Source organism: Triticum urartu, chromosome 2 (assembly GCF_003073215.2).
Source record: "Triticum urartu cultivar G1812 chromosome 2, Tu2.1, whole genome shotgun sequence".
NCBI lineage: Eukaryota > Viridiplantae > Streptophyta > Magnoliopsida > Poales > Poaceae > Triticum > Triticum urartu.
Window position 1 is genome coordinate 699,145,665 of NC_053023.1, and position 24,827 is coordinate 699,170,491.

Consider the following 24,827-nt stretch of genomic DNA (forward strand, 5'->3'; position numbering starts at 1 on the left):
AGTATCAATTACTTATGATTTTAATAAAGCAGAAGGACCTACATGCAAAAGTACAGGAGGACACATTTCTAACATACTCAAAAACAAAAACAAACTGGATATTCATAATCTATGAAAAATTCTACCCTAAATCGATGTATAATTTGTGTATGTTTAAGTTTAGATAAGTTAGATTTAAATTAAACAAAATTTAACTTAAAAATAAAAATAATTTAAAATAAAAACAAATAATATCTATGCCTACGGCCATGCCGTAGGCATAGTTCTCGGCCAGGGGCTGCCAGGAGGCGCCACGTGGCGGGGCTATGCCTACGGCAGCATAGATGGAAAACTATGCCTACGGCCTTGCCGTCGGCATAGCTCTGCCACGTGGCAGCTCCTAGTAAAAAAAATATAGATAATATCTATGCCGACGGCCGCCGTCAGGGCCGTCGACATAGATTTGACGGCGTCAGCCCGCCGTTTGTCCCTGGGCCACCAGGGCCACATCTATGCCGACCGCCTAACTATGGCTACGGCCACCGTAGGCATAGATCGATATATGCCGACGGCCTAACTATGCCTATGGCTGCCGTAGGCATAGATGAAGGTATGCCGACGGCTTCTCTATGCCAACGGCTTTTCTCAGGCCATCTGCGTAGCTCGAGTTATGCCGACGGCCCCGACAAAAAGCCGTCGGCATAGATAAGGCCGTAGGCATATAGGGTTATTCCGGTAGTGGATCCTGGTGTATGTAGCTGAGCTTGTAGGCATAGATGGTGTTGCCACGGAGCATGTAGATGGCATTGTCTTGCTCCATGTAGACGCCGCGGCCGATGATAGGGACGTAGTCTCGCGGCGGCCTTGTTTCGTCGGTGAGATCATCGGTGAGCACCGGGGTCCAGTCGCGGGAGCCGGAGCTAGGGGCGAAGGTGAAGAAGCCGCGGTCTTGCTTCAGGGAGACAAGGATGAGGGGGCCGGGGAGCATGGCGTAGCCCTGGAGGAACCCGCCGCCCAACCACTGGTGCTTGTCCCTGTCGTGTTTGTCTTGGCCGACCTGCTCCCATTGGCCCCCGCCCTCGGGGAGCGGATGCAGGGGTCGCATGAGGAGGCTCAACTTGACGCCATACTCCACGATGGGGCACAGAGCAAAGATGTGGCCAGCGGCGGAGATGGGCATGCAATTACGGCTCCTCCGGTCCTCCCTGCTTGAATCTCCGGCGGCAAAGGAAGATGCTCCGGAGATGTGTCTGTCTGGGGCTGCTGCAGAGTTAGGTGCAGGCAATGGCGGAGACAGGGGGCGGCCAGCACGGGCCCTGGCCCGGGCCAACATGCAAAAAAGTTCACATGATTTTCGATTTTTTGTTCCCAAATCTATGTATCACGTTGTCTGGCCCTCCCCATGTGCACTGGTGCAACAACACTTGATGCCACAGTAAATCCTAAGTATTATTCTATTGGTAAAGAGATTCTTGACTCTTTCTCTTTCCTATTACTTATATTGCTCCAAAGCAAATGTAAAGGATGGGGGCCCCAGATCCTTCCCCTTCTTTGGTTCCCTCCCTCCCGTTCGCTGGCCGCGGCCGCGGGCTGCTCTTCTTCTAGGCGCTGCAAGGTACAGATCCATGACCCCAAACCCTTCCTCTTTCTCAATCCCCACATCTAATTTTCAGATCTGGCATTTGTTTTGTTTTGGCTTATTAATTCTCCAAACAGGATAAATTCTCATAGTCGATTGTGTTCAACTTTGCTAGGATAATCAATTAATCATGGCCAAAAATAAAAGAAAGCATGTGCAAACAATGCATTCTTTTTTTCAGAAGAAAGGGAGAGTTGAAGGCTCAGAACAGAATAACTTGGTTGATCCTCACTTGGTGGATGAACAAGAAGACTCACTAGAAGAAAATCGAGTTCCGATGTCAACAACGCCACCTCAGGTTCAGACCGAGAGTGGGAGAGGCAATGATGAATCTGCTTCTATTTTGGTAGTAGAAAGGGAACCGGGCATCCGGTGCCAATTTCGGGATTATCCTCCTAATAATCAAGAACAACCACGTACGGCATATATGAAGCACGGGGTGTATCATTTTAAAATGAACGAGTATCCTCCTGATGATGCAGCAGTCCATCCATGTAGGTTTCAGTATCATTGGTTTAAGGACTTCCCTTGGTTAGAATATTCGCCAGAGAAAGATGCAGTCTATTGTTTTCCATGCTTTTTGTTTTGTAAGAAGCCACTTGGGAAGAAAGGGTCTGATGTGTTTACAGTGCAAGGTTTCAGAAAATGGAAGAGAGTAAATAATGGATGATGTTAAGACTACAAAAATATTGATTCAGGAGCTCAGAGATAATGGTTGGAGCAAGCTTAAAGCTGATGTGCTTTCTTTTTGTGGGAAACACGGGGTTAAAACACCAGATTTCAGTGAGTTCTATGTGGATTTCATTAATTCTCGTGCAGAGGATGAGACTACAGTGGAGCATCATTATCGGTGTGATGTTTTCATGGTTGCCGTTGATCGACAAGCACATGAGTTGAATTGCAGATTCAACAAACAAGCAATAGAGCACATGAGTTGGATCCTAAGAATGCATTCACTTCATTTAACAAGCACATGAGTTGGATCCTAAGAATGCATTCACTTCATTTAACATTGATAATATATGTTCTCTAGCTTCAAAATTCTATCCTGCAGATTTTGAAGAACAAGAAAGAAATAATCTGAGATGTCAGTTACGGCATTATGAGAATGATATACTCACAAACCCGAAGTTTCAGAATTTGACAATGATATCTGAACTTTGTCAACAGCTTACAGCAACTGGGAAATCAGATGAATACCACTTGATTGACAGGTATATAATGTTCTCTGATGCTGTATTAAATGATTTATTTTTCTAAAAGTATTAACTATTTGTATATTTCCTCATGAACAGATTGATTCGACTTGTACTTACTTTACCGGTTTCAACTGCAACGACAGAACATGCATTTTCTGCAATGAAACTTGTGAAGACAAGGCTTCGGAATAAAATGGAAGATGAATTACTAAGGGATTGCTTGGTAATTTATATTGAAAAGGAGATTGCAGTTGGAATATCAACAGATGCAGTTATAGATGAGTTCGATGAATCACCACGTCGAGTGCAATTTAGTTGAAACAAGTTAGTTCCTCTGTATTTCTATTTTCTAGATTTTTCTTCTGTGTGATGTGCAATTCAACAGCATCCTTTTGTTATGGAAAATGAATGGTGGTATAATCATTGGAGAAATATTTTGCTATTACATCAGTTTCAGTTTTTATTTTTGAAAATTTTTGTGTACAAAAGTGTTGCCATGCTAAGTTGGCCCTGGTCATACATTTTTTCTGGCTCCGCCACTGGAATCAGGTCCGGGTTCTGGAGCTTCAGCGCCACGTCGAGTGCAATTTAGTTGAAACAAGTTAGTTCCTCTGTATTTCTATTTTCTAGATTTTTCTTCTGTGTGATGTGCAATTCAACAGCATCCTTTTGTTATGGAAAATGAATGGTGGTATAATCATTGGAGAAATATTTTGCTATTACATCAGTTTCAGTTTTTATTTTTGAAAATTTTTGTGTACAAAAGTGTTGCCATGCTAAGTTGGCCCTGGTCATACATTTTTTCTGGCTCCGCCACTGGAATCAGGTCCGGGTTCTGGAGCTTCAGCGCCACGTCGAGTGCAATTTAGTTGAAACAAGTTAGTTCCTCTGTATTTCTATTTTCTAGATTTTTCTTCTGTGTGATGTGCAATTCAACAGCATCCTTTTGTTATGGAAAATGAATGGTGGTATAATCATTGGAGAAATATTTTGCTATTACATCAGTTTCAGTTTTTATTTTTGAAAATTTTTGTGTACAAAAGTGTTGCCATGCTAAGTTGGCCCTGGTCATACATTTTTTCTGGCTCCGCCACTGGAATCAGGTCCGGGTTCTGGAGCTTCAGCGCCACGTCGAGTGCAATTTAGTTGAAACAAGTTAGTTCCTCTGTATTTCTATTTTCTAGATTTTTCTTCTGTGTGATGTGCAATTCAACAGCATCCTTTTGTTATGGAAAATGAATGGTGGTATAATCATTGGAGAAATATTTTGCTATTACATCAGTTTCAGTTTTTATTTTTGAAAATTTTTGTGTACAAAAGTGTTGCCATGCTAAGTTGGCCCTGGTCATACATTTTTTCTGGCTCCGCCACTGGAATCAGGTCCGGGTTCTGGAGCTTCAGCGCCTTGAAGAAAGAAGGGGCGCGATCGGGATGTGTCCGGCTGGAGAGGATCGAGGCCACATCCGCCCGCGGCAGCCGCGTCATCTTCTTGCTTGGACATGACCTCTCGTAGAAGGCCTTCCTTTTGGCGGCGCGCAGCTCCTCGTCGTCGGCCTCCGCCTTCCTTTTGGCGGCGCATGGCTTCAGCGGTTGCTTCTCCGTCGAAGCATGCCGGCACGGCTTGAACGGGCGCTCCTCGCCGGCGGCCAACGCATGCTTGACCGCGCTCTCGTCGGGCGCCATGCTCCCGGTGATGCGCGAACCCTCCTCGCGGGCCATTGGTCGCTGATCGATCTGATCTTCCGAGGAAGCCTCAGACAGCCGCCGCGAGATCTGAGGGGTACCTTTTTGTTTATGTTTTTTTGGGTAGTCTTAGGTACGTGCATTTATCTAAAAATGAGTTGCACCGTGAAATCAGTGCCCGTTCATTGCACCGTGAAATCAGTGCCCGTTCATGTTCATATCTGTAGCCCCTAGCAAAGAACAGTAACTTCAAATCTATAAATAAGAAAAGGTACAGAGTATTATAGAAAAAAATAGAGTTAAAAAAATACGCCGTTGCCGGGGATCGAACCCGGGTCACCCGCGTGACAGGCGGGAATACTTACCACTATACTACAACGACTTGTTTGAATAATTATTACTTGCCATTTTTAAGGCGCAATGCACATTTGCGGAAGGCCGGCATGGCCAGAAGTCCAGAACTGATCCGGCAAGTTGACCTCACATGTGATACGTTTTCTGAAACGATACGATCTATTCAGCGGAATGAATGATGTTAGTACAACCTGGAGAATCAAATGTTGTTATTGGTATTTGGTGGGCAATTTGTCCTCACATGTAATACATTATGTTTTATTGAAACGATCTAGTTAGCGGATTGGATGATGTTACAACTAAACTGGAGAATCAATGTTGTTATTGATATTTATCATTAGTTGTAATCGAATAGCCGCGTACTACGCGGAGAATCTCTAGGCGTGCAATTCAACTAGATGTGTGGATCCATGTTTGCTACTAATACTAAAGTCGTACTAAAGTTTAAACATTTATTTTGAACGGAGGGAGTATAATTCCCCGTCTCCCCCTCTTTCACAACTAAGGTTTATTGTCCTCTCGTCAAAACCTCTTGGACACACATCATCTTCTTTTACCATCGTCGTGCCGAGAAGCAGGGTTGGAGCATAATGGTGACCATACCGAGCCACTGTATGTCCTTTTTTCCGCATTTGCTCTTATGATTTGGTATATGAATGACCCACTGACTCAACTGCACTGGAGTCGTGTGGTCGGCCTATGAAGCACCGGCAACGCATGTTTTCAGCTCCTAGTACGAGCGGTTGCAGCAAGGCGCCTTGATGTTTCGAGCATGGCGTCTCTCTCTGTCGGGAGCTTGCACCATGACCCCAACAACCTCTAGGGGCTAGTTATAGCATCTGCAGCCGTCAGTGCCAGCTACAACTCCTCGTCAAAGAATACAAAAAACACCACTGGTCACCGGCTTCGCCAGACAAGGGGCGCGTCTACCTAGACAGCTCAAAGCCGGCCAAGGCCTCCGCTCGCATCGAGGGCATCACACGACAGGGGCAGTCTGTGGGGAAGTGGAGAGAAGGAGGGGAGGAATGGATCAGCTCGGGCCGCCTCATCTATCACGTCTCGAGGGAGCGAGAGGAAGATCATATGAGGAAAAGGACGTGCGGCTGAGAAAAACGTGTGAAAGGATAAGGACCGTGCGGAGAGGACGTGAGTAGTGTTGTAGCTGAATAAGTATCGTAGATCTACTCTGATCCAACGATGCAGGTGTGACCGGCGTGCTCATTCGGCCGGTCGGTCAGAAGCAAACATTACCCTGTAAAGAACAGGCCAGGGACGAGTTTTACTGAAACAGTAGGATTTTTTGTTAGAATCTTTTTTGCACTGTCGGTGCGTGGTGCGCATGGCGACCACGCGATCCCAATGCTGGAACGGTTGACAAGTTTTGTCGTAACAATCGACGTATTTTGATGGAACTCTTAACTGTCGGTGCTACGCATTGGCGACCATGCGACCGTAAATGCTGGAATTGTAGATGAGTTTTGCTCGAACCCGTGTTCGATTTTGTTGCGTACACGGAGAACACGCGACGCAATGCTGCAATCGGCGAGGTAATTTGCTGGAATCGACACTACGTTTTGCTGCGTTGGCAGACAATCGATGTGGGTGGACCCTGATGAGGCGACGAGCGTCAAATAGTCGTGCCGCGTCCAGCTCACGGCCGTGCTTTACCTACTGCGCCGCAGTGCTACGACCGGGGGTGGGACCTTGATGGAACCATCATTGGAATTTTGTTCCAATAGTTAGTGGAGGGAGATGCGCACACCACGACGTGCCGCTGCAGCGGCCGTGCAAGCGGACTTGTAGACAGGGGCGCGGCTTTGCTGGGCCCTGTCATCGGGGTTCTGGCGAGCAGTGTCAAGGGGAGCGCCGTGAGGCGTGCTGCAGGGGCTGCAACAACGCGTTGAACTCGGGGGTACCGACGAGGAGGAAGGATGCCTTTTTCACGAGCATGGGGAAAGAAACCAGTCGGCTATCATCGTAGCAATCAGACGGCGTCGGACCACTACCGAGAATCACACTGCACATGACATCTACTTCCTTCATTCCTAAATATAAGTTCTTTTTTTTTAGAAATTTCAATGCAGAATAGATACAGATGCATGTAGATGGATTTTAGAGCGAGATTCATCCATTTTGCTTCGTATGTAGTCCATATTAAAAATTTTAAAAGGACATATATTTAGGAACAGAGGGAGTATATCTAAGTCAATATAAAAAAACCCAAAGGAGCAGATACAACTAATCTCAGCCATCAAACCATGTCTATCCAACGATTTAGATTGCTCCAATGACGCGCTTAACATGCTTAGTGTGTAATTAATAGCGTATCAAAAATACAAATATCATCATTAATTACATGGGGTAAAATAGCACCAATTGATATCCTACATAATACTCGTATACTTGTACTAGTACATGCAATTAATATTCAAGTACTCCCTCCGTTTCTAAATATAAGTCTTTTTAAAGATATCAGTATGGAATACATACAGATGTATATAGACATATCTTGGAGTGTAGATTCACTCATTTTGATATGTATGTAGTCCATAGTAGAATCGCTAAAAAGACTTATATTTAGGAACGGAGGGAGTAGCAAATATCAACGTGCATTACACATGCAAACATTTACTAGTGGAGAGAAAGAAGTGTGCTGCTTGAAACTTGGTCCAAAGTGAAAACCATCGGAAAATCAAATCACCCAAAAATTGAAATTCATTGGAAAACAATAAAAGCAGGCAGCACAAGTGGACGCCGCGAGGCACGGTATAAAAACCGGCTCGCTTCCGCGAAGGAGCGACAGCGACCGCGTTCCCAAGCCCCCACACGGTCCCTTACCTCGCACGCCAGCAGACTCGCCGTTACCCGCCGCCGCGTCGAGGAACTCCGATGGCCTCCACCGTCGGCCGCACCGGCGGAGGCGGAGCCCGCCACTGGCTCGAGGACGAGGCGCCCGACCTCCGCTCCCGCATCCGCCAAACCCTGTGAGCAGCCACCACTCCCCCCTCCCCCCCTGTCCGCGCACCCCCGTCCCCAGCCCGTACCGCGTCCCCCGCCGGTTCCCGCCCGCGGTCGGTCGCCTGAGGGATCGAATTTCTGGTCGATCCTCAGGCCCCGCCCGGATCTGGGGGTTGGGTCGAATGGAATTGAACGGATTGGTTGAGGGCTTTAGGGGTTTCGCGTAGCCTTCAAGCCTTCCTTCCTGTTCCTGGTCCTTTTTTTTTGTGCAACCACGCATTCCTGCTTGCTGCTGCTGCGATGCTATTTAATTTAGACAGGTCGGGAATCGGTGAATCCATCGGGTGCGTGCGTGCGTGCGCCGATGACGGCTTTGTCAGTGCTGACTGCTGAGTACCACTGGAGCTCAGCTTGGTTTTGATCCGGAGGCAGTAGGGTGTCTATTAATTGACTTTTTGGGTGTCCATTAGCAATGCTGCTTTGTTGGTTAGCTCCCCTGCTAAATACATTGTTAATGGTCAATTTGATGGTGTGTCTCAACTGTCGACACACCTTTTCATATGCACCTGAGACTAATTTTCTTCTTCACAAGCTGGAAACTGTTCTCGGATGAGTTTGTTAGTATTTATGCTTAATTGTGGGGCTAGGTTCCACATGTATATCTTGTGCACAGAGCTTCAGAGTGTTGTTGTAATAGGAGCTCTTGCTTTGAAGTATCTTAACCTCATTTCTTTCTAATTCTATTCAGAACGAGCAAATTGGCCCGATATTATCAGCCTAGGTATGCCCCTGATTCCCAGGAGGCCCAGAGATTTGTTGCCAACTTCGAGGAGGTGGCATTCAGGGGGACCAACAGTAAGGTGTGTTTATCGCTCATGCTTCCTTTTTTTTTCCCGAGAAACCGCAAAAGAGCTTGCGTTTCATTGTATTGAAAAGAGGGGGTTAATAGTTACAATCCTCCTGGGAGGCGGTTACAACTCGGGATGGTAGTCAATGGACGTCCCAGGTTTGCGGGATAATAGCTCGTGCTTCCTTGCACCAGTCAGCTAGCATTTTCCTGTTATGTTTCAAATCAAGGGAATCTAGAATTTTTCATATCGTGTATCCAATTTATATGTTTCTGCTACTTATTTGGACAATGTGAGGAAGCAACGTTACACAGCTGCACTGGTTGTTTTCTTTACTCGGCTCACGTCTGAATTTTATTCACTTTGTGTCATGCTGTAAGGATTTAATTTATTTTTTTATCTGTCCAGGAAGACTACATGAGAAACATATCAAGCAAGTTGCTCATTATGGAGAAAAAAACAAGTGGACTTCTAGAACGACGAATGCAGTTACGTAGTCAATTGCAACTTGCTAATACAGCTCAAGCTTTACAGGGAGGCAATCCTTCTGTAAGGCCAGAGGCAGGGATGATGGCTACTCCAGGGCCAACTTCTCAGCCCATGACGCCTCAAACTTCAGGCCTAGTGCCCAACCAGCACATGGTTTACCCTCGCAACACAAACTTGCAGACCGAGGTTGAGCAAAAGCACCCTGGCATCAGGACAATTCCGGATCAGTGTCCAAAGTTTCAACCCAAAGGGATCACTACAGTAGGGCCAGGTGTCAGTCTGTGGCAGATGCAATCAGGAGCCAATCAGAGTCAGAGCCAACACGCGTCCAGGCAAACACAGACTACAAACTTTGTAGGTTGCAGCCCACCAAGTGTGTCAAAGACAGCTGGGGGACCAAATTCTCTGCAAAATCACCTACTTGGCCAAAATGGTAGTTCCGTTGGAAAGCAGCAGCCACAGCTGACAAGGATGAATCAGCGAAGTTCAAGAGCCAACCAACAAGAGAGGGACATGCAAAAGTACCAAATGCTTGGAGCACAACAAACTGATATCTCCAAGATGCAGCCCAATCAGCTTGGAGGATGTAATAATCAGAAGGATACCAGGCAGACAAATCTGTTACGGTCACCGGTCGAGGCATCTGAACATGAGCCTATGACTCCACCTCTACAACAGATTGCCGGTGCTCAACAAAGCACTTTGCTTTGTCAGAACTCCCAGAATACTGGTACTGACTGCTGCTTTCTTTAATAAAAAACTGTGAATGCCATAAAATTTTGCTCAATGTTTTCCTTTGCATTGGTTGTTGTTCATAAGTAACAGTATTTGTTATTTCAGCTATGATGGGCAGTGCTAGAGAATGCGATCTAATTGAGGGGATGTTTTCGCAGGTGAGAATCCTCTATTTCATACGTGTTGAGTAAACCCTGATTAGTCATTTAAGGTTCTTGTATATATAATGGGTGTTGGTTTTCCTGTCCTTGTATTTAAACAAAGTGTTACTAGCTGAATGACTGAATCAAGTTGAGGTTGTTGATGGTTGTTTTGTTAGATTTGTACAGCTCGGCCTAATTATATTGTTGCAATGTTTCATTGCAGATCAAGTCTTGGAAGGATGCTTATTTTTCGCAGTTTGTGGAACTGGAACGTCGAGTTGTTATTCCAACACTAACAGAGGTCCCTGTTCTTTTTCTAGAGATGAATCTTCATTCATTGATAATTTGCAGCGCATCTCTGTCGCTTACAACCTTTGTTCCATCTCCATACAGGAACAATTCTTGTCACTACCTGCAGCAAAAGCTAATGAATACAAACGTAAAGCATATGCCAAGAGATCAATCAGAAAGATACTGAATTTCTTGCTGTTGGAGAAAAGTGATGTAAATGAGGGTTTGAAGTCGGACTTCCCCAAGTACAAAGAAGACGTACAGAAATTGGTGGCTTATATAGAGAGGGGTAAAGCTCACAATGCAGAGATGAATACAGGATATCAGTTGCGGAATTGTCGTGAGGAGCCTCAAGTAATTAATCTTACTGGCAATGCATCCTCAATCAGTGGTGGTAAAAGGTAGGAAAAAAGCGGTAGCTTGGAAAAATCTGGAGATATTAAGATCAACTCTTTTGTTTGATGCAATTCTATGTATTTATTCTGAAATATCGAAAAAGAATGGTAAGAAATATCAAAACAGAATGCTAAGAAACATTTATTCTGAACAATATGTCGTCCTTAATAACATGAATTTTATTTCTGTTTAACATTTTTATAGTAACCAAAGTCTAGCAATTCTGTTCACTCATACTCCCTATTCTTCAGAACTTGACATGACAAATGTGTGTAATTCCCTTTATTTAATGTGTTTCTCCTATTTCATTTGCAGTAGACAGCAAAAGCAACCTGCAGACACAAGCATTTTGCCGTCAAGGCAAACAAATATGGCTAGAACACCACCACCTCATGAACAGAGCAATGGCAACCACTTGCTAGGAATAGCAAGTCCTTTCTCTTCACCAGGATCATTGCCGTCTTGTTCTTCCAGTATGCTCGAGTCCTTGACCCCCTCACCAGTTGCAAATCCAGTGATAGCACCAGCATCACGTTGTGATCCGCTGATCCCAATGGACGTTGACAGCATATCTGCCTTCTTGTTGCACGGCAATTCAGCAGCACCAGCACCAAAAGCAAACGATTCTAACCAAGTCACTCCTACTAAACCGACATTACCAGCCTCGCCACGTCAGGCAGACATAGCAGCTGGTCAAGCAGAGGTTCAGGCGGGAGGTGGAGACAGAACACCGGTGACTGAAAAGCCCATCGACCGCCTAATGGCTGCGGTAAGTGTACCACATGGCTGAGCTCAGTCCAAGTTCATGAATTGTTGCAATCACTTATACTGACGGTTCTGTGCTTATTTTGTATGTAACATCAGATACGATCTTCATCACCGGCAGCTCTACGCAGCTCAGCTAATTCAATTTGGTCTGTCCTCAGCATCAGGGACACTGTACCACATGGGCAAATTGGCACAGTTTTGGATGGCACATTCTCTCAGCAGCAGCGGGGTGGATCTAATACTGCGAGAAAAATGAAGCGAGTTTTCAATGATACAGCAGCACACTCTGAATCGCTACTTCTCGGAAGCATGGATGGCAGTTGCATGACATTTGAGTGTGACGCCTCAGACTCTGGATCCAGCAGCGAGCAGAACATTAAGCGGCTGAAAACACAGGTAACATGATTGGTCATTAGTTTCTTATTAAGTTTCCAATCCAATGCCCACATGTTCTTTTATCTATTGAAGCCCACTTGACTTTCTGTTTGTCATCACCTCGTAACAGTGTTAACATACCTTGAACATTTCTTGGCAGAATGCTAATGATGCTCTGTTGAAAGAAATTAAAACTATTAATGACACACTGATCGACACAGTGGTCAGCATATCTATGGATGGGATCGTCCCTTACGATGGCGGGACAACAATCAAACTGTCTTACAGCGCCGTGTCGCTTTCACCGACCGTGAAATCACTCTTTGCAACATCTGAAATGGTACTTTATATTTCAAAGTTCAGACACTTTGCCGCACGTTACGCCACATCCCATAGTTACCCCGATGTACTGACTGATTTTCTCCTGATGCAGTACCTTGTCTTGCCCGTGAAGTTTTTCGTCCCAGCAGATTATCCGAGCAGCTCTCCGGTGCCTATCAGTGACGAAGGAGATGAGGTGCCAAGGTGAGTTGAGCCTGTCCATGCTAGTCTACTACTACTGCATCATCAGGATGCCCAAAGTTGCCCCTGCTTGACAATAGCTTTGCCTACCCACAGGAGGAATTCCAGCACCATCTCAGCCTCGGTAGACGTGGCATTCCGGCACGCCCTCCGTGGTCTCCTGGAACCCTGGTCGATTGAGGCGGTGGCCAGGGCATGGGATGCCTGCGTGCGAAAGGCCGTGACGCAGTTTGCACAGCAGCTCGGCGGGGGGACGGTCAACTCGATATTTGGCGGGTGGGAGAGATGCACTGCCGCATGAGAAATGGATCAGATATAGGAAAGAAATTAGTGGGGATCACAACCATCTTGGGCACAGGGCAGTAGCAGAAATGTAGAGACTTGCGTTTTTGACATCTGGGGCATATTTGTAGATGTAAAGTGTTGTTTTGGAAGGGATAAATGTAGAGTGGTGAACACCAATGGATGACTGCAGATATGTGAAATTTGTTGTGCAATTGTAGACTCTGAAATGAGGAACAATACAACCGGAACTGTAGATATGTGTTTGAAAATTAAAATTTGTTCTGACTTCAAAGAGTGCAAAAATTGTTTTTGTTTCCAATCTTATTCTGATGGGGCAAGAAAGCCGGCCTTTTACTGTATTGGCACCTTATTTTGTTGATTCTAACAAGTAGTCAGAGCTTGATATATATGTATGATGACCATCTGATGCGAACGTGCAACTGTAGATATGTGTCTGAATAATGATTTCTGTTCCAAGTTCTAGGCTGTTACAAGCTTTGACAAAGAGGCATTCTTCTGTTGATGGGACAAGAAAGATGGTTAACCACTATGATCTGCTTGTGAAGTGAAGCTTTCAGAAGCTGATGCGTAGTTGATTGTTGAATAGCTTCGAAGGACCTGAACACCTGATCGACCGGCGATGTTGATCTGAGCAATTTGTACGCTGTACTAATACTTGTTCTCTGTTTGCCCACGCTGCTTTTAAGTTAGTACGGCTACCCGTTTCAGTTTCATATTATTTTTTTTGGCATGAACGGCGTTGGTTAAATTTAAAATTCATCAAGTTTGATACCTCATGTTTTGAAAAAGCTTGACGCACATAACCACTACTCCATCCGTTCCAAATTACTCGTCGCAGAAATGGATGTATCTAGAACTAAAATACATCTAGATACATCCAAACCTGCGACAAGTAATTCGGAACGGAGGGAGTACTACCAAAGAAAACATAGAAACTTCCCTCAGTTTTATACTGCGTCCTCTGCTTGCTGTTAGGTCGGTCTTGTGCAAGCTCACCGCAAAGGGATTTGCCAGCATGTGTGAACAGTTTTGCCTTGTAATGGATGTAATAACCTTGACGTTTCCCTTTGTTTATAGGCCTGTACAATGTTCTTGAACTGAACCTGAACTTGGTTGCCAAAGGTTTCATTTTCGTATTGAAAATGTAAACAGTCTGCCAACTCTGATAAACCAGGATGAGACCTGCAAGCTCCCGATAGATAAGGACTGCTCACCGACTAATCAACTGAAGAAGAAATGAAAACATGGCAGACGGCAAAGCATAAAACTGCAACATGTTGATCACCGCGGAAGACAGACAACGTAGGGTAGTTCTTCAGGGCCATGTCTTTTCAAAGAAACGCTTGAGATCTTCGTCGCCGCCGGAGAAGTCGATGGAGTTCATGGCCTCCACCCGCGCCTCGTCCATCCACGCCCGGGTCTGGTCCCTGCCGGCGATGTACTCCTCGGCGACCTCGACGTAGCCGCGCTCGGCGTACTCGCTGCGGACCCAGGCCTGGAACCTGCCGGCCTCCTCCTGGGTCTCGATCTGCGCGCGTGGGCCGTACACGTCCGTCTTCTCCTCCTCCTCCAGCGACGGCCACAGGTCGCGGCTCAGGCGCCTCAGGGCCTTGACCTCGCGAGGGTCGTGGTCGGGGTCGTCGGCGTGGTCCTGGGCGAGGATCCAGTCGACCTCCTCCTGCGGCAGCGGCGCCAGCTTCTTCCCGGACGCCATCGCCCCCTCGTACAGCTCCGAGAAGCCGATCCCGGCGCCGGCCGCGGCCGCTTTCCTTTTGCTGTTGCGCACCTTGAGTGGACGTGGAGCCTTCTTTTTGGCGGTGCCACGCTGCAGGTGCCGCTTCTGCGCGCGCTCATTGCCGGCGGGCGCCGCTTCCTTGGCGGCACGCTCGTTCGCCGTCATGCTCCTTGTGGTGCGCCGGGAGGACGAAGACGAAACCTCCTCGCCGGCCATCGTTTTTGGTCGATGTGATCTACCACAAGCCGCGATATTTTGGGGAGGATTGAGGAGCCCTACAGAGCCTGCAGTGGGGGAGGAGCAGCCAAGCCGGAGCCGGTGTTTTTATAGAGCCCGAAGTAGGACCGGCCGGAACGATCCTATATATTCCATCGGCGGATCGTGCGGGAATGTCGGCCCTCGTTCGGTTCGCAGAAAAAGGATTCGTCCCGCGCGCGTGGTCGCCATCGTACTTCGGCGCCTCTGTCTTGTTCTTTCCCAACTAACTTAGACAGAACCAGAACCAATATGTGGTTGGATGGTTATAGAAACTATGGTATCCCAGCTCATTATGATTAAATTCTGATGAATTAAATCCTGATGTTCATATTTATTTCTATATTTTCGGCGATAATGTGCTCATAGGGGTAAGTGTATGCGCGTATATATAAGCGCTTGTGCCATTTTTTTTACAGCTGCTGTTCGTCACAAAGAATTTTTGGACTCCTCGCGTCATAGAATATTTTGCGCTCGGGTCATTTGGTTTATCTTATATTTTTATATTTTCTGGGATAAATTACATTTGCTACAACTTGTTGTAACTCAAAAAAATGGTGCCAAAGAACGGTGCTAAAAATTTGTGTGTCATAGGCTAGGGGACCATTTGTGGGAATGTGCCACCAAATTTTATCCCAATAATTTGGTATGTCATAGGCTAGGGGACCATTTGTGGGCATTGGCCATCAAATTTTTAGTTATAAGTGAGTATCGCAAAATTCCAAATTTCCCTAAAACCAAAATCCCAATCATCGTGAAGCCTTGTCTTTGGCAGGGTTTATCACTTAAACATAGTTTTTGGACTAGCTAATTTAAACTTATTTGGTCATGGTCTAATAGGTTTGACATGTTTGTTGGCAGTTGGTTCACTTCAGGTGATGTGGCGTTAGTAGTCGCCACATGTGCATCTAATTTTTCTTGTGAAAAGGCCGAAGGCCATAAATTAAAAATAAAGCCAACCCTTACTAGAACTTCCTTACAAAAATAAGAAACTAAAAGCAAGTTTTTTAAGAAATCATCACCATCTTCCTCTGTATCCACCGGCGAAGCTCCGTGTGAGAGAAACTCGTTGCCTCCTCTAGGCCTTTGTCTCACCGGAGCAATCTTGTTGAAAGTCATGATCTTCTAGAAGCAACGACCGGGAAGCCATCGATGTAGGCAAGAAAACGATGGCAACCACAAATTGAAAAAGATTGTCGTTCGAGAGAAGCACACACCAAGGAGGGCCAAGAGATAATCTCGACTCTAGCTAGACATTAGAGGGGGACAAAATCTCAGACGTCCCTCGATGGAGTCACGTCTGGCTGAGCTTCATCGGACGGAAATGGAACCGTAGAACAAAAACACGCTGCAATGACTACCACTTCTCCTCTTATGTTACACGCCACACTCTATCATAGTGTTGGGACTTGACATGCCTCGTCGTGGCAGATGCTGGATCTGGCTCAGGCTAGTCGGCCCAGACAACCCATCGTTCCATGCCAGCAAGAGTGTTTAATAAGAGGTCCAAGCACGATACAAAATTGTACGTACCACAAGGGCGGGGCGGGCGCGGTCCTCCGTGTCAATCCCTAGTGGAAACTTTTAGGGGCAGGTCACCCTCACACCAGTCCCACCAATGAACGAATATTTTTTTTTACTTTGCAAAATCAGATGAATCTCTCAAACATGAGATTTAGATGGGTGAGATTCCTTGCTCCAAACATGTGGTTATGCAACAAAAAACTTGAAAGTTGGCATTTTGGTGATACAATAACCCAAAGATTGAGGTTTTGCGCTATCCCGTCTATTTTTTTTCACACAAGGAAGAACTAGCATCTTAAGGCATCAAAACAGAAGTGCGAGTTTTTAAGGCTTGTTTTAGATGAAATTTTAGTTCTAATCACATATTGATCAGCAGCCCACATACATATCAGTAGGGGAGAATCCCTGTGGTCCTGCCGTACTCGACGAGGTCATCGAAGATTTCACTCAGGTCATTGTACTTGAACGTGAATCCTTCCCCAATAAGCTTCTCGGACGACAGACACACTCTCGGCTTCTCTGGGTACCCATCAAAGCTGCAAAACATACATGGATGCTTTTAAGCCAACAACAAAAATATGCATGAGTGCGTGTTGAGTAGTTTAGACTACCGTTTCACATACCGTTCGGGTTCCAAGTTGTATTGTGGGTACTTCTCCGCAAGGAGACGAGCAAGTTGCAGGATGGTGGTGTTGTTGCTGCAGCAGATGTACCTGCCTGCTGAGGGCTCGTTCTCGGCGAGGAACACCTTGGCGCGGCAGAGGTCGTCCACGTGGCATATCGCCATGGAGTCATCTGTGACCGCCTGCAGGCCCAACAGGATGCCCAGCTGTTTCTTGTCACCTGAAATATGCAGACGTGTGTCACCAGTCAAACTAACACTTGCCTGAAAAACCAAAAACTTGCCTTCCTGCATCTTTCAGTCAGCAAGTGCTGACCAAGCTGTAAAAAAGAGTGAATTGCAAAAAACCATCACATTTTAAGTTCACATTCGGATTTGCCACCAGATTCCTTGGACGCCCCAAAAATCTATCACTTTCCTTGCTAATCTTTTCAATAAACACTAACGATCAATTTGGGATGATTTAATCCAATTTCTGACAAAAAAGGCCCACCTGCAAGCGCTGTGGTGGCACTAAAAGTCAAAGAAAATGGTGTTGACTGTTAAATTAGACAAATGACCCACTAGTCAGGAACCCCTCCCTCCCCACGATCCCACGTGGTCCACCTCTCTGGAGCCGCCCGTGTGTCCTCGTCGAGATAGCCGGCGCATCCCAGCCACCTCTCCTCCCGTGCTCCGCCCCTCAACCATCCGCCATGTCTTCTCCCTCCGAGCGCCGGCGAGATCCACCGCCCTACGTCCCATCCCGCACAGCTATGTACCGGACCCCGCAGCCACCTCTCCTCCCGTGACGAGGTTTGTCCTCCTCCTCTCCGGCGTGCTGCGAGCCGGTCCCCAACTCCGAGCTCTTCGGCTGTGGCGGCGATGCAGTTCCTGATTGAGGCTTGGGTGCCCGCCAAGGAGCAACCGCGTGTGCTGCAACCGCCGAACTCTTGGCCCGGGCCACCGCGACAAGGGAAGCCTCTCCTGTGGCCGCTGGCATGGCCGCCGAGGTTGGCTTTCCGAGCCCCTCTGTCCACGCCTATCTCCCCTCCGACGGTGACAGTGCTCACAGGCACAACAACCTCCCTGCAAGGGGTCAATTGTAATCTAATTTTGTTTCTAGGGCAATTTTTGCAAATTTTCAGGGACCCTTTTGTGAGTTCAGCTGATGACTGGTGGACCCTACGTCTAACTTAACGGTCAACAAACAGTTTTGACCGTTTATGCCATGTCAACGCTTACAGGTGGGCCCTTTTTGTTAGAAATTGGATTAAATCATCCAAATCAATCATTAGTGTTTATTGAGAAAATTAGCAAGGATACTGGTAGATTTTTGAGGCGCCCAAGGAATGTGGTGCCAAACCTGGATGTGAACTTAAAATGTGGTGCTTTTTTGCAATTCACTCCTGTAAAAAAACACTGAGAAATGCAAGCACGGATGCCTCTCTCACCGGACAAGAGGGAAAGGGTGATGGGGACGCTGGTTCTGGCCTTGGAGTCCGGCGACGCACCCAAGGTGTACACAGGCAACATGGTGACAAGGCTAACGTTGTTCTCCTCCGCGAATTCGTTCGCCGCCTTCTCCAGAACCACCTTGGACACCGCGTATCCCTACCATGCAAATTACACATGACCAATACTGCCTTCTATGGATTGTAAATGTCCTTGTGAGAGGACAGAATAAAAAGAATTATGTACCCAAGTTGGTGGCTTGTTGGCTCTGAGGTACTCAACGTCGGACCAGGAGCTCTCGTCCAGCACGTGGCCGCCGCCGTGCAGGGGTCTCCTCGACACCGCGGCGTCTGACGATGTCAGTATCACCCGCTTCACCGTTCCCGCTCTCACGCAGGACCTCATAACGTTAAGTGTTCCTTGGACGCCAGCTTCGATCAGATCTCTCTGCCGTCGAACACCACATGATGAAAATGTCAACTGTGGGGTGAACTGAAGCTTTTTATGGCCGATAATAATTTGTCATGGCTGACAACTTAAATGGTGTCCCGACTCTCTCCTAACAATCTTGCAAATGAAAAAGAAACATGGTATCCCCGCAAAAGAAAAGAAAAAGAAACATGGTAGAAATGTCTGTTTACCTCAGGATCTGCTGATCCGAGGTTCGTCGGAGCTGCGACGAGGAAGACGTAGTCGCAGCCGGAAACTGCGTTATCAAAGCTGCCTTCTTCATCCAGCTGAGCATTGATGATGTCCAAGGGGCCAAGTGTTTGCAAGTCCATGAGGTGGGAGTTCTTCTCCACGTTATCTTCATACAAAATACAGAATCATGAGAGTCCTGGGAAATTTGGATCAAAACACAGAAATCTTTATCCAGTCGAGTCTGAACTCTCAAGAACCTAACATTTTCAGCTCAAATTCTACAAGATAGAACTAAAAACAGAAACAAGGAAACAATAATCCAACCGGGGTCTCTGACAGTCGTCTTGACAGCGTAGCCTTTCTGGAGCAGCAGCTTGATGAGCGCTGAAGCGATGTAGCCGCTCCCTCCGGTGACGCACGCCGTCTTCCTCCCCTCGGCCGCCGACATCTCGATCAGCACCTCTCGATCCTGGCAAAGATCGAGAACGACGATTCGCTCGCTCACCTCACTTCAGGCAGCGAGGTCTGCTCCGGTTGTTCGTTGCCACTCCGTAGAGAATCTGCATTTATACTGCACATACCGAGACAAGTTGCAGGTTCGTGACGAGTGACAGAGAAATTTCTAGCAGCTGAAAGTGATCTGCACGCTCATCGATGACGCAGTGACAGTAGGTAAGGTCGATGCGCGCTGTACGATACGATACAATACAATACAAACGTTTGAACTTAGAATTGTTGACGCTGCCGTCGAGCTCAACAGCGAGCAACTGCTATGGAAAGGAGGGGTTATATGATTTGGCTGGCGGCGGGCGAGGAGTTGACTGCGAAATACTGTATTGTTTTTTCTGAGCCTTAGAAGTCAGATCCTTCTACATTTTTCTGGCATTAGGTTGAATTTTTTTTGATAAATTATTACAACACAGTGAACTTGACTGTAAATACTCTCTCAGTCGCATAGTATTTTTTTTCAAAACGGAGGCAAAAGATTTGCCTCATTTATTAAATAAGAGAGAAGTGTTTTAGAGTGTTATAAATGACCCGTATGCCCGGCATGGCAACTACTCGCGCACAAGACCAGTTTTTTAGCTCCTACGATAACCCAAAGCTTGACGTCGTTGATGATAGTACGGAGAAGGACCGGAGGCGGTGCGCTCTTGTGTCGGAAAACCCGAGCATTACGCTCGTTCCAGATCGTCCAAGAGACTAGCATTGTAAGTGAGGCCAGGGCTCGTTGGTTTGGGTTTTGCAAGCAGGTTTGCATAGTATAAGAGCACACCAATGTTTCAACATATTTGTGCTTTATGGGGATATCAATTATAGTTCTATTTGCAGTGCGTCGCTTGCATTTGAGGCCCAATCTATATTTATACCTACTAATAAAGCGATTTGTGCTTTTGGCCGTCTATTATTAAATTACCCTGAAACTTTGCTAAAAAATTACCCACCATGTCAGGTGAACCCTCTTTGACACTCGCATGCGTCCAACTGCTGCCGCTTCGCTGAAGCGCGCTAGGGGGGTCGCCCCACTATGAGCGTTTTAGCAGTGCGAGGCAAACCTGTTCCCTCAACCGGTTTTCTTCTGTATTTTTTTCTTTTGCAGGTTTTCGGTTTTTCCAGGTTTCTTTTCTTTTTTAATTTCTGTTTTTGTTTTAATTTCTTTTCTTGTTTCCTTTTCTCTTTATTTTATCCTTTTTGTTTATATTTTTAACCTTTGTTTTCAAAAAATGTTTGAAATTCCAAATTTTGTTCATGTTTTCAACAATTGTTCATGGTTTTCAAATTTCTTCACTTTTAAAAATTTGTTCACAATTCAAACTTTGTTTAACGCATATCACTAAAATATTCAATGTGTATTTAAATATTGTTCAGCGTATATAACCAAAATGTTCAATGTTTAGTTAAAAATTGTTCAGCTTATATTACAAAAATGTTCAATGTATATTTAAAATTTGGTTTAGCATATATCACAAAAATGTTCAGTGTGTATTTAAAAAATATTCACCGTCTATTACAATTTTTCAATGTATATTTAAAAACAGTTCAACATATATAAAAAAGAAATGACTGTTCAGAGTTTCATGTGTTCATGTTTTTCATTTTTATGTTCATCTTTTTGATATTTTTTTAATTTCAAAATTTGATCATGATTTTTTTTAAAAAGTAGGAGCTCCCCGCGACGCCATCCATAAATAAAAAAAGGTTCGTTAAAAACAAGAACCTTACAAAAATGTCATCCGGCATTAGGCCTATTTCAGCCTACCCTATCCCCGTGCTCTACGGCCCGCCCCTGTCCCCATGTAGTGATCGTCTTCCCTCCACTGTCGCACTGACATATGCCAGCTCTGTGGCGCCGCTTCACCTGCCCACCATCAGATGCTACCGACAAGACAAGGCAAATCCTCAGGGCAACTTCAATGCGTTGACGCATTTGGTTCACGAGTGTCTGTTTTGGTTGAAACGGACGAAAACGCCGACCCAACCCACAGGCGCAAACCAAACCACGTTTGCTCACTCTCCGTCTGGACGCATTTCCGGTCCAAATTTGCACCTGATGTGCGTCCACACAGACACGTCCAAATTACGTCAAGCAGAGCACGTCCACACCATTCATGAGCGCTTGTGTTGTGAAAGATAATAGGGAGGGGGTGGGTGTCCAAAGAGATCTTGTCAGCAGTGATGATGACATAGTGGTTTTACCCAGGTTTAGACCCACGTATGGGTAGAGGCTATGGCATGCCTACCTATGTTTGTTGATAATATGAAAGAATTGCAATGGAGTTTTCTGATCTATCAAATTTTGCACCCGCGTGACCTTCTCTTCCAGTGAAAACTTGTTCACCTTTATATAAGTCGCCAGGGGCCGGTGGTTAGGTAGTTGTATATTCGATGGATAGAATATGTTGGGGTGATCCCGTAGTTGTAGAAAACATATTTCCTGTAGCCTGAGGATCCTCGGGATAGTGCAACTCGGGTACTAACATCTTATTTTACAAAAACACAAGCACGGAGCTTCTGGCTTATTTGAGACAACAATATTTTGTTCCGGTCACATATTGATCATCAGCCGGCGTACATATCAGTAGGGAAGAATCCCTGTTGTCCTGCCATACTCGACGAGGTTGTCAAATATCTCACCCAGGTCATTATACTTGAACACGAACCCTTCCCCGATGAGCTTCTCAGAAGACAGGCACACTTTGGGCTTCTCCGGGGATCCATCAAAGCTACATAAGCATACTTGGATGTTGTTAAACCCACATAAAAGATAAATATTTGCGTGCCTGCATTCGAGCAGCCCAAACTTTAAACAGCCGACTCACGTACCGTTCAGGTTGCACATTGTATTGTGGATACTTCTCTTTCAAGAAACGGGAGAGCTGCAGGACTGTAGTGTTGTGGCTGCAGCAGATGTACCTGCCGGAGGAGGACTCGTTCTCGGCCACGAACACCTTGGCGCGGCATAGGTCTTCAACGTGGCTTATCGCCATGGAGTCGGTGATCAATTGCAGACCTATCAGCATGTTCAGGAATGTCTCGTCGCCTGGTAAATGCACATGTCAAGCGGACACCATGTCAGAAGAACACCGGATTGGAATGAGAGCTTGCTTGCCAGTCGCCACATCTCTCAGTTGGCAACCACCGACCGAGCTGTAAAAACAAGTGAGAAATGCTATAGCATGGACGCCTTTCTCACCGGACAACAGGGAGAGGGTGAGGGGGACGCTGGTTTTGGCCTTGGAGAGCGGCGCTGCACCCAAGGTGAACACGGGCAACACGGTGACGAGGCTGATGCCGTTCTCCTCCGCGAATTCACTCGCCGCCTTTTCCAGAAGCACCTTCGAGACCGCATACGCCTGCCATGTAAATTACGTACATAAAACGGATACCAACGTTACGTGATTTATTTCCATGCACATGTAAATGTCTGGAAGAGAGATAGCAGCTGCACACACACACACACAAAAGATTATGTACCCAAATTGGTGGCTTGTTTGTTCTGAGGTACTCGACGTCGGACCATGAGCCCTCGTCCAGCACGTGGCCGCCACCGTGCAACGGCCTTCTGGACACCGCGGCGTCCGACGACGTCAGGATCACCCGTTTCACCGTCCCAGCTCTCACGCACGACCTCATCACGTTGAGAGTTCCTTGGACGGCGGCTTCGATTATATCCTTCTGCCGCCAGACACAAGACGATATAAAATTAAAATAAAGTTAAGTAAAATACTCCATCATGACTGTGTGCATCGCTCGATGTAGAGTTGAGCTGACCGGTTGTGTCCCACTACTCAGTTTTGCCATTAGAAATTTCAACTGCTCAAAAATGCCATCGCGTCATTAGACACATGCTCAGAAATACCACTAAACATTATCATTGTGATCAATCTCTTTTGCCATGTTATAGTGACATAAATACCTATGAACCAACATGCCAGCTCTCCCTTTATCTCACTACAATAAAGTATGGGGCCCACTTGATCCCAACAGCGTTCTTATTTTCCTGTAAAATTATTCGCTTGGTTACTCCTGAAAAGTGGGGCCACACATATCATTGTGAGATAGAGAGAACTGACATGTGGGTCTAGGCTTATTTTTGTCATAGAACATGGTCAACGGGTTTAACGTAAAAATAACAATGTCTAATGGCATTTTTGAGCAAACATCTAACAGAACGATGTCATTTTTAAGATATCTAATGGCATTTTTGAGCAAGCATCTCACGGATTGATGGCATTTTTAAATAGTTGTAACTTTTAATGGCAAAACTGAATAGTGGGACACAACTAGTGGCATAAATGATAAAAACCATTAGAAAAAAAGACCGACATCACGTTTTCTGTCAGCTGCGGAGTGCGCCGTTGGCTTTTGATCAGAAGGCCACGTGAAGGATGTGACATCAGGGTGAACAAGGTCCCAAGTCTAATTCTTTGGCTGAGAATAATTTGCCAGAGATCACGTGATATATAGCTGACAACATAAATTTGTGTCCAAGTCCCAACTCCGTACATCACCGTCAGATATTCAGATGCCAGATCGAAGAGCGATCGTGCAAATGAAAGCAAAGATCGCTGGAGATGGATGTTTACCTCAGGATCTGCTGCATCGATGTTCATTGGGGCAGCGACAAGGAAGGCGTAGTCGCAGCCAGAAACCGCTTCGTCGAAGCTTCCTTCCACGTCCAGTTGGGCACCGATGACCTCCAAGGGGCCAAGCGCTTGCAAATCTTTGAGGTGGGAGTTCTTTTCCATGTCATCTTCATACAAAATACAGAATCTTCAGAGTTTTGGGAATTTTGGATCAAAAACAGTTTCCAGCAGTTTCAGCATAAGTGATAGTACGCAAAACACTTTGATTTGGAACTTGGAAGGCATGTTTTGCAGTCATAAAAAGAACATGTCAGAGTCCAAAGAACCTAACTCTGAATGGAAGTTTGCTGGAGTGCATAAGAAACAGAACTAGTAGAAACGAAGAAACAAGAACCAAACCGGGGTCTCTGACCGTCGTCTTGACCGCGTAGCCTTTCTCGAGCAGCAGCTTGATGAGAACTGCAGCGATGTAGCCGCTCCCTCCGGTGACGCACGCCGTCTTCCTCCCCTCGCTCCCCGACATCTCGATCAGTACCTCTAACGGCGAAGAGAACGACGATTGGCTACCTCACTGCTCCGGATGTTGCCACTGTGTAGAGAACCTGCATTTATACTGTGTACATACAGATAACTAACGACGGAGACAAGTCCCAGGTTGGTGGTGAATGACAAACAATTTTCCAGCAGTTGAAACTTGAAAGTGTCCTTGCACGTCATCGCTGACGCTGAAGTGACAGTAGGTAAGATTCTTGTGCATGAAGACTCTTAGCCGGCTGTATCTATGCATGGCTGCTAACGCTAAAGTTACAGTAGGTAAGGTTGATGTGCACTGTACGATATACT

The 24,827-nt window shown here is 46.1% G+C and overlaps 3 protein-coding genes, 1 long non-coding RNA gene and 1 other non-coding gene across 8 annotated transcripts; 2 read left to right on the top strand and 3 right to left on the bottom strand.

The window, feature by feature from the left end:
* The first annotated feature begins 2,601 nt into the window (after positions 1–2,601).
* LOC125534195 lies at positions 2,602–3,262 on the top strand. Its single transcript, XR_007294419.1, has 2 exons — positions 2,602–2,832; positions 2,914–3,262. It is a non-coding gene; the product is annotated as an uncharacterized LOC125534195 (long non-coding RNA).
* Positions 3,263–4,810: 1,548 nt separating this feature from the next.
* Positions 4,811–4,882, bottom strand: TRNAD-GUC. Its single transcript has one exon. It is a non-coding gene; the product is annotated as a tRNA-Asp (tRNA).
* A 2,758-nt stretch (positions 4,883–7,640) lies between these two features.
* Positions 7,641–12,980, top strand: LOC125539863 (mediator of RNA polymerase II transcription subunit 15a-like). Of its 4 annotated transcripts, none has more exons than XM_048703400.1 (12): positions 7,641–7,838; positions 8,561–8,672; positions 9,069–9,879; positions 9,990–10,042; positions 10,251–10,328; positions 10,421–10,719; positions 11,030–11,131; positions 11,180–11,483; positions 11,579–11,878; positions 12,018–12,197; positions 12,291–12,382; positions 12,476–12,980. In XM_048703400.1, the coding sequence occupies exons 1-12, from the start codon at positions 7,744–7,746 to the stop codon at positions 12,678–12,680; spliced, it is 2,631 nt and encodes an 876-aa protein (XP_048559357.1). In that variant the 5' UTR covers positions 7,641–7,743; the 3' UTR covers positions 12,681–12,980. The 4 variants fall into 4 exon arrangements, with proteins under 4 accessions (XP_048559357.1, XP_048559358.1, XP_048559355.1 ...); XM_048703401.1 differs by having other exon boundaries at positions 11,033–11,131; XM_048703398.1 differs by having other exon boundaries at positions 11,030–11,483.
* Positions 12,981–16,308: 3,328 nt separating this feature from the next.
* LOC125534196 (anthocyanidin reductase ((2S)-flavan-3-ol-forming)-like) lies at positions 16,309–19,398 on the bottom strand. The gene is made up of 6 exons (XM_048697472.1): positions 19,222–19,398; positions 18,897–19,063; positions 18,502–18,702; positions 18,255–18,414; positions 16,823–17,042; positions 16,309–16,735 (listed from the first exon to the last, which is right to left on the bottom strand). The coding sequence occupies exons 1-6, from the start codon at positions 19,343–19,345 to the stop codon at positions 16,588–16,590; spliced, it is 1,020 nt and encodes a 339-aa protein (XP_048553429.1). The 5' UTR covers positions 19,346–19,398; the 3' UTR covers positions 16,309–16,587.
* Positions 19,399–21,814: 2,416 nt separating this feature from the next.
* LOC125534197 (anthocyanidin reductase ((2S)-flavan-3-ol-forming)-like) lies at positions 21,815–24,583 on the bottom strand. The gene is made up of 6 exons (XM_048697473.1): positions 24,384–24,583; positions 23,985–24,151; positions 22,873–23,073; positions 22,592–22,751; positions 22,222–22,438; positions 21,815–22,121 (listed from the first exon to the last, which is right to left on the bottom strand). Exons 1-6 carry the CDS (start codon positions 24,505–24,507, stop codon positions 21,974–21,976), a joined length of 1,017 nt encoding a protein of 338 aa, XP_048553430.1. The 5' UTR covers positions 24,508–24,583; the 3' UTR covers positions 21,815–21,973.
* Positions 24,584–24,827: the final 244 nt, after the last annotated feature.

Coding starts and splice junctions, on each gene's coding strand:
- LOC125534196 (XM_048697472.1), bottom strand. CDS start 19,345: ATGTCGGCGGCCGAGGGGAGGAAGACGGCGTGCGTCACCGGAGGGAGC. Junction 18,703..18,896: donor TCGGATCAGCAGATCCTGAG/GTAAACAGACAT, acceptor GTTCGACGGCAG/AGAGATCTGATCGAAGCTGG. Junction 16,736..16,822: donor TACAACTTGGAACCCGAACG/GTATGTGAAACG, acceptor TATGTTTTGCAG/CTTTGATGGGTACCCAGAGA.
- LOC125534197 (XM_048697473.1), bottom strand. CDS start 24,507: ATGTCGGGGAGCGAGGGGAGGAAGACGGCGTGCGTCACCGGAGGGAGC. Junction 23,074..23,984: donor TCGATGCAGCAGATCCTGAG/GTAAACATCCAT, acceptor GTCTGGCGGCAG/AAGGATATAATCGAAGCCGC. Junction 22,752..22,872: donor CAAACAAGCCACCAATTTGG/GTACATAATCTT, acceptor TTTACATGGCAG/GCGTATGCGGTCTCGAAGGT.
- LOC125539863 (XM_048703398.1), top strand. CDS start 7,744: ATGGCCTCCACCGTCGGCCGCACCGGCGGAGGCGGAGCCCGCCACTGG. Junction 8,673..9,068: donor TCAGGGGGACCAACAGTAAG/GTGTGTTTATCG, acceptor TTATCTGTCCAG/GAAGACTACATGAGAAACAT. Junction 12,383..12,475: donor GAAGGAGATGAGGTGCCAAG/GTGAGTTGAGCC, acceptor GCCTACCCACAG/GAGGAATTCCAGCACCATCT.